The sequence below is a fragment of the Dipodomys merriami genome, unplaced genomic scaffold (assembly GCF_024711535.1).
Source record: "Dipodomys merriami isolate MVZ:Mamm:240054 unplaced genomic scaffold, mDipMer1.0.p SCAF_13, whole genome shotgun sequence".
Taxonomy (NCBI): domain Eukaryota; kingdom Metazoa; phylum Chordata; class Mammalia; order Rodentia; family Heteromyidae; genus Dipodomys; species Dipodomys merriami.
Genome location: NW_027202604.1, coordinates 33,153,571 through 33,169,354, shown reverse-complemented (window position 1 = coordinate 33,169,354; position 15,784 = coordinate 33,153,571). Strand labels below are relative to the sequence as shown.

The following is a 15,784-nucleotide window of genomic DNA, read 5'->3' as shown; positions in this document are numbered from 1 at the left end:
TTACGTCACTGTATTGTCATCTCATATCTAAATCTTGAAGCCAAGTCTTTTTATTTTTGGTGGCACTTGGCCTGGTGCTGGCTAGGCTGGTGGGATACCACTTGAGCCATGCGTCTCACCATGTGTTTTACTGGCTATCTTTGGGATAGGGTCTCGCTTCCCACTTGGGTATGCACCAGAGCCACTCAACCTACTTCAGGCTTCCTGGTGTGGCCGGGGTCATAGGCATGTGTCACTGTACCAGCTTCCCTCTATGGAGACGGTCTTGAGGACTTTTCCCGCCTAAGCTGATCTAGAACCACCATTGTCATATCCCAACCTCCCATGGGGGTTTGAAATTACAGTGCATACCACAGTGCCCAGCTGTGGGTTGAGATGAAGTCTTGTGAGCATTTCAGCCTGGACTGGCCTTAAACTGTAATCTTCTTGTTTTCAGACTTTTAAGTAGCTAGGATTATAGATGTGAGGAGGCTGAGATGTGAGGTTTGCAGTTTAAAGCCAGCCTGGGCAGGAAAGTCCGTGAGAATTTTATCTCTAATTAACCACCAGAAAACAAGAAGTAAAAAAACAAAACAAAACAAGAAATAGTGCTGTGGCTCAAGTGGTAGAGCACTCGCCTAGAGCTGAAGAGCCCAGGGATAGTGCCCAGGCCCAGAGTTCAAACTCCATGACCAACCAAAAAAAAAAAAAAATGTCTTTTTTTAAAAACAAATCTTTTATCCAACCAGAGAAACATATGAAAAGTTATTCTTAGCTTTTGGGATATATGAAAATAGGAAGTTGGTTAGATGTGGACCAAGGGCGAGTTTGTAAATTTATTTTCTTTAATTAATTATTTTATTCTGGTGCTGGTACTGGGGCTTGAATTCATGGCCTCACATTCTTGCTTGGCTTTTTCTGCTCAAGGATGATTCTCTATTAATAGAACTATAGCTCCATTTCTGGCTTTTTGGTGGCAATAATAGTCTCACATAAAATCCTCCTCAAGTTGGCTTTGAACTGAGTATTCTCAGATCAGAACTTCATAAGTGGCTAAGATTCCAGAAGTGAGCCATTGGTCCCCAGCTGTAAATTTCTGAGAGTGTAATGCTTCCATACGCTGGTGAGCAACAGGATTAATTTAGATGGTTATTTAATATGTAGTTTTCCCCCTGCACAATTTCTTTAGCTCTGTAGGTTTATTGAATTCAGGCTGAAAACTAGAAGATCTGTGTTCTTATTAAGAGGCTACTAAATTTTCACTTGTTAGGTGACATAGACAAAGCTAATTGATGTAGGTAGCACAGTGCTTGTCAAAGTAGCAGTCTGAAGAGACTAGCCACAAGGTCACTTTGGAGGTAATTCAACAGAATAACTGTGATAATCACATCCACAACCTAAATCCCTGCATTTCATTTCAAGCCCTGGAGGTGATCAATAGAAGATAAGCTTGCTATTACCATGGTTATCTTGTTGATCTACATCCAAGACAAACACTCTAGGAGTTGCTTTTCTCTGCACCTTTAACTTGAAAATACCTGTCATTTAAAACCTGTAGCATGGAGACACTGTCATAGAAAAACAGCACACCTTCAGCTGTGTAGCAGAGATAAAGATGAATTCGTAAATCCACACCAAATGTAAAAGTAGCCTACCACCAGTTTTTTTTAATGATGTCAGCAATCATGAAGACCATCTTTGTTTAAAGCTAAAATATGACGGCTTCTGTTAGGATTTTGGTTTTGACTGAGAGTTCTTCTTTGCCTAGAATTAAACAGCAAACCAAATCCCAAATATATTATAACTAGCTTGAAAATACAAAATCAGTAAAATTTAGAAATTCAGATGATGGGAAGATAATCAAGAGTCTCCCTGGGCACCTGTCAGAATTCTGCAGCCTGTTCATGCATAATCTGAATATTTATCCATTCCATGGTTACTCGCCAGAGATTTGTTTTAAACCTTCTGTATTTTGTCTGAGTAGAGGATTTGTTCTCCCTCCCCACTCCACACACACACATACACACTTCTTGACCCTGTATTTGACTATATTCAGACTCTCTCCAAAACACATGGGCAGGGGTGGTGAGGAAGAGAATAGGATTTTAAAAGCGTGGTTAATGACAGAATTATTGTAAAAATGTTAGAAAAGATATGTTCTGATGTCTGACCTTCCTGGAGTTCTAATCCCACACATGTAAGGAGATCAAAACGAATACAAGCACATTTTAAGGTTAGAGAACACCTTCTCTGATAAATTAGTCCCTTTGTAGATCTCAACATTGAATTAAAATAGAGCACTCAGGCATATTTCAGGCTAAACTGTTACATTTGCATTAAAGGTGCAGGACTCAGGCATTTTGCACTTGACCAAATTCATGCCGAGTCCAGAATGGTTTGCTCTGCCTTTACTGAGCTTCAAGGGAGTGTGTGTGGGGAGGGGGGGCCAGATTTCTCCACTGTATGTCTCAGTTTAGGTTAATGTCCATCCCAGAGACCTAGCTGTGTGTCTGTCCCAGATATCTTGGCAAAGCCCCTGTTCAGAAGGCAGAGCAGATGTCCCTCATCCAGATTTTTATCACAGATGTCAGCCACTACTATCCAGATGGGTTTTATTTTCACTTGAATTTTGTTTTACTGTATAGTTTTATTTTTATATGCATTGTATTTTATTATATATATATATATATATATAATTTTATGTTTGAACTGAGAGCTCCTCCCACTTGCTTGGCATTTTCACTTTACCACTTGAGTCAGGCATCCAGTCTGACATTTTGCTCATTAACTGAAGATAGAGACTCTTATACTCTTCTGCCTGGGCTGGCTTCAAACCTCCATCTTCCTATCTCAGTCTTCTGAGTAGCCTGGATTACAGGTATGAGCCACCATCACTGGGCTAGTAAATTTTGATTCTGTCACATGTGCAAGTGTTACGTAAGTAACTTCCGTAAGCCCACTAAAATGCTCTTGAAAACTGGCCTTAAATTGTATTTCCCAAATAGCATACCATCTTTATGAGATGTTTCTGTGGGTTATTTTTTTCTTTAACTAATGTATACAAGAGTTCACTCTTTTTTTTTTTTGGGGTCCGGTCGTGGGGCCTGAACTCTGGGCCTGGGCGCTGTCCCTCAGCTCTTCAGCTCAAGGCTAGCGCTCTACCACTTGAGCCACAACACCACTTCCGGCTTTTTTCTTTTTGCTATGTGGTGCTGAGGAATCAAACCCAGGGCCTCTGGCATGCAAGGCAAGCGCTTTACCATTGAGCCACCTTCCCAGCCCCCAAGAGTGCACTCTTTAAATCTTTGCCAGTAATGGAAAGCCACTGTTTTCCTGATTCACATCAAAAGAAACAGGTCATTACTAAAATAAGAAAAGATAAAATATTTAACCATGAGCTGCTTGAAAGTATACATTGGAACTTGCTGTACCTATTTTACTAGAAGGCAAGAAATACATAATTTAGTTTGTCCAAAAATAGGTAGAGGTGCCAGATGTTGGTGACCCACACCTGTAATCCTAGCTACTCAGGAGGCTGAAATCTGAGGATCATGGTTCAAAGCCACTTCTCCCAGGAAAGACTCTTATTTCCAATTAACCAGCAAAAAGAGAAGTAGAGCTGTGATCAAACAGTAGAGCAGTAGCCTTGAGCAATAAAGCTCAGAGACAGCATCCAGGCCCTGAGTTCAAGTCCCAGGACCAGAACAATAACAACAACTACCAAAAGGTAGAAGTTATTATCTTAACAATTTTTATATCCATGCAAAACGTAAAGTGACCTTGACATAATTCATCTATGATATATTTGTAAACTTTTGACTATATACACATGTATCTAATGCACATATGTATGTGTGTGTGTGTGTGTGTGTGTGTGTGTGTGTGTGTGTGTGTGTGTGTATAGTAGCAGTCAAGAATTATCTCCAGTGTGGCTCATGGGTGAGTAATGGAGTAAAAAGTCTCTTGGAGCCCAGATGCCGGCCCCTGGGATAAGGTTTGTAGTCATAGATAAAGAACAAACAGGTATGTTTTTCTGGTTCCTGTTTGAAAATTCCCTAAGTGGCCAAATGGAACCCAAGATAGGGACCCAAGATAGGGACCCAAGATAGGGACCCAAGATAAGGACCACCTGGCAAGTCCAGCAAACTAGGCCAAATGTTAATCAATCACAAGCCTGTAATTATGTAAACTCCCTGACCCTTATCTCCCAGATTGACTATCTCCATTTGAGCATCCGCGCCAATTGTTTTATTACAAAGAGTGTTATAAACTTCCCCGTGTAGTAAAAAATGATTGCTAGAGTGTATAGTGACCTCTAATTACCAGACGCCTTGTGTTATGTGTAAATCTTGGGGTTTCTGCCTTTAAAAATGCCTGTAACCCCTGCTCGGGGCTCCCTGTCTGCTCGGGACAGAGTCCGTTTGCGCAAACATCAAATAAACTCCTCTTGCTTGTTGCATCTACTGGTGTGGAGTCTTGGTCTCGGGGGCACCCTCCTGTAGATAAAAGTATCCCAGAAGTCTGGGGTCTTTCAGGGTATTAATTATCTTTTGAACTCTTACTCAGTTCTTTGAACTTACCTTATCTTTGCTAATTATGCTCCTGATGGAAAAACTTCATAAATGTTCAACATGACTTGGAAATGTATGCACTTTATCATCATGCAGATAACAAGAAGAGCTACTAATATTTCCTAGGTGCCCAGCACCAGGCTTCTCACTTAACATAGATTATTATTACAGTCACCAAAATCACTATGAAGTTGGTACTGCTATCATCCCTGGTAATGCTTACCTCCTTGGATAAAATCATTTAGCTTGTGCAAGGTCACAGAGACACTAAGTGGAGGAAATGAGATTTAAACTGGAATGCTCAGACTGTAATCCTTTACCCTGAATCATGATTTAAGACAAGCTTTCTAGTATTCTTTTGTATCTCCAGAGCAGGTCCCAGCTCTGCCACAAAGCATGTCTGAAGCCTTAGGATGGCTCCTCCCAATCCTAGATGGATTGGCAGCTGAGACACCCATCTATAACCAAAAACCTCCTGCTGGAATTGTATTCTATAAATATTATCTAAGTTCTTTTCTTCTCTCTTTGCCCTGTGGAACAAAGGGAACACATTCTCATAGGCCAAAGTACTTGCTATGAAGGAATACTTAATAAACTGAAATAGTTGGAGTCTGTCGAAACTTGCACATCTACCTACTGGCCTCTAAATTCTCTGACTTCTAGTTTTCGATCCACATTGATGGATCGTGGTCATAATTAAAAGATTTTTAAAGTGGTGGTAAACTTTCAACTCCCAATGAACTTGAAACATACAGTAAGGTCATTTTTAGCTTCCTTGCTTAAATAATAATTATGGTAAATCCTCTTTTTAATATTTTTATTTGCCTTAGGCTTTTCTTATATCACCAGAAAAGCTATGAATGACCCAGAAAATTTTAAAATAGTATAATATGAACCATCTGTGTGTGTGTGTGTGTGTGTGTGTGTGTGTGTGTGTGTGTGTGTCACAGTAACAGGAAAAATGGACTGAAAATTTATCTGTTATAAAGGATCCGAAAAAACTGGGAATCAGGATTCCTGGGTTGAAGTCTTATTCCTACTACTGTTGACCTCAAAGCAAGCAAGTCACTAACCTGAAGGTCACCTTCAGTCAAAGTAAAACAGGAGTTTCTGGAACTCAAAATTCCTCTGATTGGGCAAGATTCAAAGTGATAGAAATGCAAATGAAATGTAAATTAAGATCTCCTCCTTCACAATTCTGAGTGCTTCAGCCAGGCCATCCACATGCTATGGGGACAGCTTCCTGTCTTATGCTGGGCTAAGAGTAAATAGGGTTTTCTATCATGAAAAAAGCACCCAGACTAAGGTCTGAGGAAAATGATACTTTCTGAAGAGTGACAGGGTTATCTGGTGGCTCAAGCAAAGCTCTGAAGAGATCAAAACCCTTTATTATGCTAGGAAGCCATATCCATATCTGAATCACCAGGGCAGCTCTTTAAAAACAAATCACCCATGTCCTTGTTTAAACAATGTTTGCTAAAAATAGTACTTGAGTCATGGGTTTTTAATTTGTTAGCACAGGGCTTCTAGACATGAATTTCAACTCTATAGAGACTTGAAAGAAATTTAATTAAAGGACTGAAGATAACATTAGTTACAATACTATAATAGATACAATGGCTGTAATTCTCAAAATTGTATTGGATGATTCTGAAATGAGATAGCCTTTCAATCATATTCATTACGAACAGTTCTCCCAGAATTATTAATCGTATTATGTTGACTGTGATGAATTAATTTAGCAACAGAGTGATATCTGTACATATTAATATAAATGACGCCATATCTATCGATGACATTATTAGAAATGAGGACACATAGATGAATCCGTGAGTTCTTTGGGTAAACCATTACCTTTTACTATCAAGTTTCCAGTACTGCTGGCAGTCCCAAAATGGTTAGTGGCTATACAGGTATAACTTCCGGCGTCTGATTTAGTCACATTAATGATTCTGAGGTTTCCATCTTCAGAAATGGTAATTCTGCAATCAAAGAAAATAAACTCAAAAGGATGAACTTTATCTCATGTGAGTTTTCAGAAATTATTTCTGTCATTCTGTCATCTTTCAAACTAGGGCTCATGGCTGAATCACTTGACTGCCACATCTTTATTTAAGCTCTTTGTCTTCATTTGCATAAACCTTATTGGGATGTGGAAAATTCCACATTTGTTGAATGATGCCAATACTTGCCTTGTTAAAAACAGTCTCAATATGTGATTACAACACACACACACACACACACACACACACACACACACACACACACACATGACCAGTCATAACCATTTCTCTTTGGTAAGCTCTAACTACATTACAATGAGAGAAAGCTTGTAGATCATCATTAATTTTTAAAGTGCTAATGAGAACTTAGGGAAAAGTCCCTTGATTGACTATGCTTTGCCATTGAAAGTACTTTTTCTAGATGAGAGTCTTAAATTAAATGAGGAATTATTAGGCACATTCATTTCTGAACTATGTCAGCCAATACATTTTTAACGAGATACAAACACTGAACTTAAAAAGAAAAAAAGCTAAAATATTGCACAACTTGTGACTGGCAGAATAGCAAATGTGACAGTATATCTTGGGCCCTAAAATTAGTGGCAAACATCTATTTCCTGCTGGGAAGGAAGTACTTTCTTTGAGAGATGCAAAAAGTAGAAAAGGAAGGATTTTAGAAGAACCTATTTCAACATGACTAGGAAGAGAGGGGTAGAAAATTACATAGATGAATAAGACCGATAGCTAAGTTAGAGACATCAACAAAGCTAGGAGACGATGCTTTAAAAACAACAACAGCGGTGCTGGCAGCTCACGCCTGTAATCCTAGCTACTCAGGAGGTTGTGATCTGAGGATCATGGTTTAAAGCCAGCCCAGGCAGAAAAGTCCCTGAGACTCTTATCTGCAATTAACCATTAGAAAACCGGAAGTGGTGCTGTAGCTCAAGCAGTAGAGCACTTGCCTTAAGTTGAAGAGCACAGAGATAGCGCCCAAGCCCAGAGTTCAAACCCCATGACTGACAAAAACAAAACAAAACAAACAAAGCAAGTAAGGGTGTGGTAGAATGCTTGCCTTATAAAGCCACATATATAGGAAAAAAAACCAGAAGTGGTGCTGTGGCTCAAATGGAAGAGTGTTAACCTTGAGCAAAAGCAGCACAGGAACAGTGCCCAGGCCCTGAGTTCAAGTCCCAGGACTGGCAAAGAGAAAAAAAGTAAGTGAACACATTATTTTCTGACATGTGTACTTATTTTATATACTGAAATGTCTCAAAGCTACATTTCTTTGTGTGTTTATGTGTCAGAGAAAGGGAGAGAGAGAGAAAGAGAGAGGGGGGAGGGGGGAGAATGAGGCAGGTAGTACTGGAGCTTGAACTCAGTGCCTAGGCCCCTTAGTTTTTTTACTCAGGACTAGCATTCTACCACTTGAGCCACACAGCTCTACTTCTGGGTTTTTGGTGGCTCAAGAGTCTCTTGGACTTTCCTGTCTGGTCTGGCTTTGAACTGTGATCCTCAGAGCTCAGTCTTCTGACTAGCTAGGATTATAGGCATGCGCCCTTGGTGCCTGGCTTGTGACTACATTTTAAAGTGTCCTTTGTGCTCCATCTCCTCTTAGTTTTCCATTTTAGGTGATGACCTGTAGCGTTTAGCTTGATATTAGAATTTACATTCATCCTAATGCTCATGAATCGTGATAGAACTGGATAAGAATTGAAAATGTCAATCCAGCCTCTCATTTAGAATAGGTTAGTCCTGACCTACTGGGATTTTTTTTTTTAAATACTAATAAGCTCAGAGAAAAGTCAAAGATGATAAAGCAGTAAGTAATAAAAATAAAGTTTTGGCATGCAACTTAATTCTCCTAATTCACAGCATGTTAAATTACCTACAATTTAAGGAAGCAGGTGTTTCCACACTGTCATTAGAGAGTTCAGATGCATACAAGACAGTATCACATCTGAAATTATGAGATAAACTGAATTTACCTTCTTCCTGTGTTGTGTGAAGCTTTGGGTTATACTCAGTGAAGAGCTGACCTTGTCAGTTCTATAAATCAAAACTAGTCTGGGGACAGGGGATCTTTAAAAATGCTGATCTTTTCTTTTTGGGGGCTTTGGTAACAGATGACAAAAGCTGCCAACTCCACAATATTCTATCACCCGAAAGAGGATGTTTATCCCAAGATGGTGGCCTCTGATTTTTGTGACCAGACAGCTCTGTATGGAAGTTCAACCACTGGAGAGGGAACAGGACATCCTTGCTTGCATTTGAGTCACTCTGAAATACTTCCACTATAAATTAAATTCCTTTTGATTACGTTGAAACCCACTTTTTTTCCTGCAAAGGATAGACACTATCCTCGCAACCAAGAAATGAAAAAAAAAGTTTCAAACTGTTACATTTTACATAATTTTCAACGTTGGTAGATCAGTGATAACATAGTTCACTTAAAGTATGTGTGATTTAAAATATACTGAAAAGTATTGTGCATGGTAGCTTATGTCTGTAATCCTAGCTATCTAGAAGGCTTAGGTAAGAGGATCATAGTCCAAGCCTGCTCCTGGACAAAAAAAAAAAAATACTCATTAAATAATAACTAAAGCAAAATTGGTCTAGAGATATAACTTAAGTGATACAGGGTCTGATTAGCAATTATAAGGCCTTGAGTTGAAACCTCAGTACTACCACACACGCACGCACACACACACACACACACACACACACACACACAGAGTTACAATTAGTTTCCCCTGATTTTTATACATGACAGGTTCCTGAACACATGTCCTAAAGTTAAAAGCCTAAAAGCAAAACAATAGATTCACATGCTCCAAGGAAGGCTAATATCCCTGAAGAGCTAAAATATAATAAAATACCAAATCTACAAGTGTTGCCATATCTCACAAATTGGCAGGAAGGTGGAACTATGAGAGGAGGCCACTAGTGATGCCCCAGAAGGTGGCTAGTTTAAACTGGAATCACCAACCAGGGGTCTCTCGTACCATACAACGTACCCTCCATCCTCAAGCCAGAGCAAAGACTGCCTAAACTCAAATACGTTCGCTTTGTTCTGCACCTTATAGTCAGTCTCTTATTGAGAGATTCATGTAACAACCCCTTTTCTGGCTAATTACAACAGATGGAATAACGGGGAAGACTGGTAACATGCCCCTTGGGGGCAGCAATGGGCTGGAGAGGAGAAGCCCTTTGCAGCAGTGAACTCTTATTAAGTTCCTACCTGGTTCTTGTGTACCTCTAAACCCATGCCATGCGCTGAGGACACGGCAGGGATTGGGACAGCCCGAAGGTAATGCAGACATCCGTGTCCCCTCCACCCTTTCCAGCCGTTCCTCCCTCTCCAAACACACTACACAGCGAGAACGCAGCAATAGAGCAGAAAGGGGAATTGGCTGCCAGAGCACAATACCACAAGAGCCTCCTCTCTCACACATTGGCAGATGCGCAGACAGAAATCAAAGGAGAGGCAAGGGTGGTGCAGAAAGCTGCTCGGGGGAGACACTGTCCGCTACCTCTTCTTCCCTTGCTTCTGGTGGCTTCTGGCCACCTGTGCTATCCCTTGTCTTGTAGAGACATTGCTCTATGCTGTCTCCAAGATAGTATGGTGCTGTCTGCATGTTCTTTACATCCTCATACTTTCACAAGTGTTTGTTCTCAAATTTCCCTCCTACTAGGACAACATGGGTCACTGGGTCACATTAAGCCTGTGTGATCTCATCTCAGTTTGCTCATCTCTGCAAAAACAATACATACAACCTATTTCCAAATGGTGTTATATTTCTAGGTTCTGTGTGAAGAAGAAATTTTGGGCGGGGAGACAATATTTAACTCACAATTGGTATCAAGACATGACTAGAAGTTTTGTTCCTAGGTAAACAAGTACTTTCCAGACTCTCTTTGTGGACTTCAGAGGATGAAGTGGGAAAGGGTAGGACTGGGAGAGGGTGTGGCTTGTAGAGGGTGGGGCCAGGGGAGGGTGGGGCTTAGAGAGGCGTGGCTGGGAGAAGGTGTCTGTGCTTCTATGGGCTGGACCCAGCACCACCTCCCATCCTCACTTCCCTAGCTGTACAAAGTGCAGCTCTTTCCCCCAACAGAATTATAGGAGGCTTAGACCCCAATGGAACTCTATGATTTTCTGAGCTTTTATGCCCAAGGCTGAAGTGTTTCTAAGGATAGTAGTGACCTTGCCTGTCCTTGAGGTCACAGCAATATAGTATAGTTTTAGAATACAGTACTCAGGACACAGTAAAACTATCAAAGGAATGGCAATGAAGAGACAGAGAGAAGACAAGAATGTCCAAACTACCAAGAGAGGACTACCTATATGGATTTTGAGAGGGCTTTCCTTAGCCATGTGCCTCCAGGAAATTAGAAGAGCTAGGCAGATTAACGAACCTTGGAATGTTCCAGATTTACTTGACAGTAATATTCAAACTTTTCTCTGAAGTGGAGCAGAGGGGGGAACAGAACTTGTTTTGGTTTGAATTACCTAGCTATCTAATCTAATTTTAATGTTTAACAGGCATTTGCTCAAGATTACAAGTTAAATTATTTCAGAAGATATACTGAGCCAGGTGTCTTATAACCCTAGCTACTGAAGACACAGATGGGAGGATCACAGTTCAAAACCATCCTGTGCAGACAAATCTGTAAGACTCTTAACTCCAATTAACCACCAAAAAGCCTGAACTGGAGCTCAAGTGGTAGAGCATTAGTCTTGAGCAAAAAATCTAAGGGACCGAATCTAGGCCCTGAGTTCAAGCTCCAGTACTGGCATAAAAAATAAATGAATAAATAAAATATCTTGAGGTTCTCAGTGTGAGAGGAGGGAGTGAAATATCCTGATTTTTAGAACAGAGGATTGTTTTGTGATAAGGTGCAATTTATGAAGAAGTCAGTTGACAGTCCCAGAAGATAGTCTTGCTGCCATCTTCAGGAAAAAAATAAGATATCTCAGATTTTAAATTTCAACACAGGACATCAGGAAGAGACCTCCATGGAGGGCAATTTCGAGTAAACCTGTCATTGATCTTTCTGTGTAGGCTGTGAGGCAGCGAGAGACATCACTATTGAACAGGTACCCTGGTGACAAAGTTCTCTTCGAGATAATTTGCTTTCTGTCGTAAGACTTGGGTTTAATAAACCAGTGAACAGCCCATGCGCTCCATCCATCTGAAGAACAACTGGTCGCCTTGACCCATCTGCCCTTGCCTGCAGCACTGCTCTGGAGAGAAGATGAACTTGTGTTTGTTTAATCTGCTGTGATGCAGGTCCAACTTTCTCTGAACAATACTTTCAAAGCCCTAGAAAATAACCTGGAAAAAAAAACTAACTATCTAGGACCAGCTGAGAATTAGAAAACTCAGAGTTAATTATAATGATTCTTCAGGGTCACATACAATAGTTACGGAAACTACTTTCACTGGGCGGGTGAAACTTTGCTCTTTTATTTGTTCACGTGGTAAGCATATAACACTAAAAATGGCATGTCTCCGGAGGAAGGAAATAAGAAAAAAAGACATATTTGGACATGCTTTAGACTACGATTTATTTCTTCCATGGTTGTGTTTAATTTATGCACAATGCTGTGTCTTCATTAAAACAAGATTTAGAATTCCTTTCTTCTGAGAACTTATGACCTGAGATAATTTCAACATAAATCTACCAGACGTGGTGAACATAAATGAAGAGAGAGGGAGAAAGGTAATACATTTTATTGTTTATATTTCCTTGTGCTTTTGTTGAAATGTCATAATAAGTAACATTACTTTTATCATCAGAGCAGCTTATTAAAATAAATGCACTCTGGCAGTTTCATATAACAATCTCTTAGGATCCTGGAATAGATTGTAAAAGAATAGTTTTATAACCTAGTGCAGGTGTGTTTTGAAGAGCACTATTAGCCCAGTTTTTTGTTTGTTTTTTGTTTTTGCCAGTCATGGTGCCTGAATTCTGGGCTTGGGTGCTGTCCCTCAGCTCAGCTCTTCAGCTCAAGGCAAGTGCTCTACCACTTAAGCCACAGTGCCACTTCTAGTTTTCTGGTAGTTTATTGGAGATAAGAGTCTCATGGACTTTTCTGCCTAGGCTAGCTTTGAAGCATGATCCTCAGACCTCAGTCTTCTGAGTAGCTAGGATTACAGGCATAAGATATTCAGAGAAGTAAATGAAGGCATCCAAGGTCAATGTAATTAATACGAGATGAGAAGAAATCTGAAGGTCAAGTTTCACTTACAAGTCTATATTCTTTCTACTATGGTATTGTGAGTATGGGAGAGTATAGGAATTCAGTTTATTTTTTTTTATTTTTTTTTGGGTCCGGTTGTGGGGCCTGAACTCTGGGCCTGGGCGTTGTCCCTCAGCTCTTCAGCTCAAGGCTAGCTCTCTACCACTTGAACCATAGCGCCACTTCTGGCTTTTTTCATTTTTTGCTTATGTGGTGCTGAGGAATTGAACCCAAGGCCTCAGACATGCAAGGCAAGTGCTCTACCACTGAGCCATCTTCCCAGGAATTCAGTTTAGACAAGAAGAAACCACATTGAAGAGATTGTCTTCAAACTTGCCATTAGATCTTTGGCTATAATTAAACAGTATATATTTATAATTTTTTTTCTAATTTTACTTGTCAAAATTGCTTTTACTAATATTAAAAATGTTTCCTGTAATAGGCCTGAATGCACATGCATAAAGAATGTATAAAAATTAATTAGAATTTGGAATCACCAAAGTTCATTAACCCCTAAGTAACTACTGCGCCTAGAAGACAGTATTAATTATTAATTAGGAAGGGAGCCGCCCCCATAGATGGATTGTGTAATTTAGCTATTAGAGAGAGAGTTTCTACAAACACAAATCTTGATATTGGTAATGTTAGGGGAAAAAGGTTTAATTGTATTGTGTTTCCAATTCTCAATCTTTTGTTAATTTAAGAATGGGGCCTTGTTTGCTTTTTTGTGCCATTTCTTTATAACATTATAATGGTTTCCAGAGATGAGATGAAGGTCATGCACAAATTATGATAGATCACCACTGTCAAAGTCCAGTTTTTTTTTAAAAAAAGAGATCTTGGCTTTCATCTGGGTACTGGTGGCTCACACCTGCCATCCTAGCTATTCAGAAGTCCAAGATCTGAGGATTGTGGGTCAAAGCCAGCCCGAGCAGGAAAGGCTCTGACTCTTATCTCTAATAAACTACCAAAAAGTCAGAAGTGGAGCTGTGGCTCAAGTGGTAGAGCATTAACCTACAGCAAAAAAAGTCAGGGATAGTGCCCACGCCCTGAATTCAAGCCCCAAGACTGGCACACACACACACACACACACACACACACACACACACACACACACACACACACACACACACACACACACACACACACACACACACACACACACACAATAAGTAAGTAAATAGCTCTACTTTTCCTTTTCCCCCTGTAAGCTGAACTTACTATCTTTGCCCCTGCAGAAAACACAGAGAGTCAGGATCATATTATTGGTCACACAATAAGGTTTTTCACACCTCCTTGGCCAACTCACAGTTTGTACCATATTTGTTCAAGGAAGCTTGAATCTTTGCATCCCTATTTGCGAGACACAAAACTTTGGAAAGACTATTAATCTCCTTGGGCTCTAGTTTGTCATCTCGTAAGATTTTTGACAAGGTCAAATGTGAGCAAAATCTATGAAAACTTTGATAACTCTTGTTGAGTGCATCAACTAACAAATGGTAGCTAAAATATAGTTTGTGTAATTATCTTTAGAATCATTACCATAACCCTCACTCAATATTTTCATCAAATGGCTCAAAGCTCAAAATTAATTGAGTGAAGGAAACCTTATCATTCTGTGACTGATGGGAATCACTCTCCACCCACTAAAAGTAGTGGTAGCCCTAAAAAATGCATATGATGAAAATTTACCTAAACAGTTATAGTCTACCTAGGTGTCATTGGCCATAAGGATTCTAGGCCCACAGTAAGACATCTGCTTTGGATTCTCAGAAGGAGTATACCTAATGTCTGTGTACAAGGTCATCTAACTGCTTGGACAAGTACACAGTTTTTACTTTGTGAACATAGATCTATTTCAACCATGCTTCCCGGGTCAAGTTCCTTTGACAACATTCTGACTATCAACATGTGTTGGTCAGGTCTGGTTCCTGCCAATTTCTGACTTCCCACGATTGTCCAGTCCACCAACCTGCTATTTCTCTCACACACTGCCTCAACACAGCATCACGTCATCTAGCTCAAGAATTTTCACAAATCAAGTCTTAGGTGTTACACTTTTCTCCGCCCCCTTATATCATCACAACAGGAACATCATAAATATATCAGTTGTTGGATTAAAATTCATTTACTCTGCAGCATAGTACTCACTAGACACTAGGTTGGAAATGAACTATACCATTTGTGGTTGGGGATGGGAGGGAAAAATTGGAGACAGCGAGGTAAAGGAAGGGGTGACATTGTCTTAAAAGAAATAGACTCGTTGCCTGACTTACATAACTATAACCCTCTGATCATCACCTTGTAATAGTAAAAACTAAACATTTAAAAAAATTCATTTACTCTTAAACAATATCAAAGAAGCTGGTGATACTTCTTGGTATTAGAACCTTGATTTCTAGTGTGTGTGTGTGTGTGTGTGTGTGTGTGTGTGTGTGTGTGTGTGTGTGTGTGTGTGTGTGTGTGTGTGTGTGTGTGTGTGCGTGCGGGCCATACTGGGGCTTGAACTCAGGGCCTGGGTGTTGTCCTTTTCATTCAGGACTAGCACTCTACCACTTGAGCCACAGATCCTCTTTCAGTTTTTATCTGGTTAGTTGAAGACAAGAGTCTCTGAGATTTGTCTGCCTGGGCTGGCTTTGAATAATGATCTTAGATCTCATCCCCCAAGTAGTTAGGATTACAGGTGTTAGCCACCAGCCCTCATCCATCCATCCTTCCTTCCTTCCTTCCTTTCTTATTTCCTTCCTTCCTTCCTTCCTCTTGCTTGTTTGCTTTCTTGCTTTCTTAAGATGGGTAAGTTGAGGTCATTTCTTAGGAGTATGAAACAAATTGTAACATTCTCCTCCCCAAAATGTAATTATGCCTATTATTTTCAAGAGCTTATGGCTTTCCTAAACCTCTAATTTTTTAAGAATAGGGAATCATTGTCTTAGAATCAGAGGGACATTATGCAGATTTTTAGCCATAAAGGTATATAAGCAATATTTACT

General features: G+C 40.0%; 1 protein-coding gene across 5 annotated transcripts in view; it reads right to left on the bottom strand.

Annotated features, from left to right (window-relative positions):
• Window positions 1-15,784, bottom strand: part of Cntn4 (contactin 4) — a 793,681-nt gene that overhangs the window by 66,695 nt on the left and 711,202 nt on the right. For all 5 annotated transcript variants that reach the window (XM_070018985.1, XM_070018989.1, XM_070018986.1 and 2 more), the window contains one exon: window positions 6,405-6,532. In XM_070018985.1, the coding sequence (XP_069875086.1) occupies window positions 6,405-6,532 (128 nt within the window). The remainder of the gene's footprint in view (window positions 1-6,404; window positions 6,533-15,784) is intronic.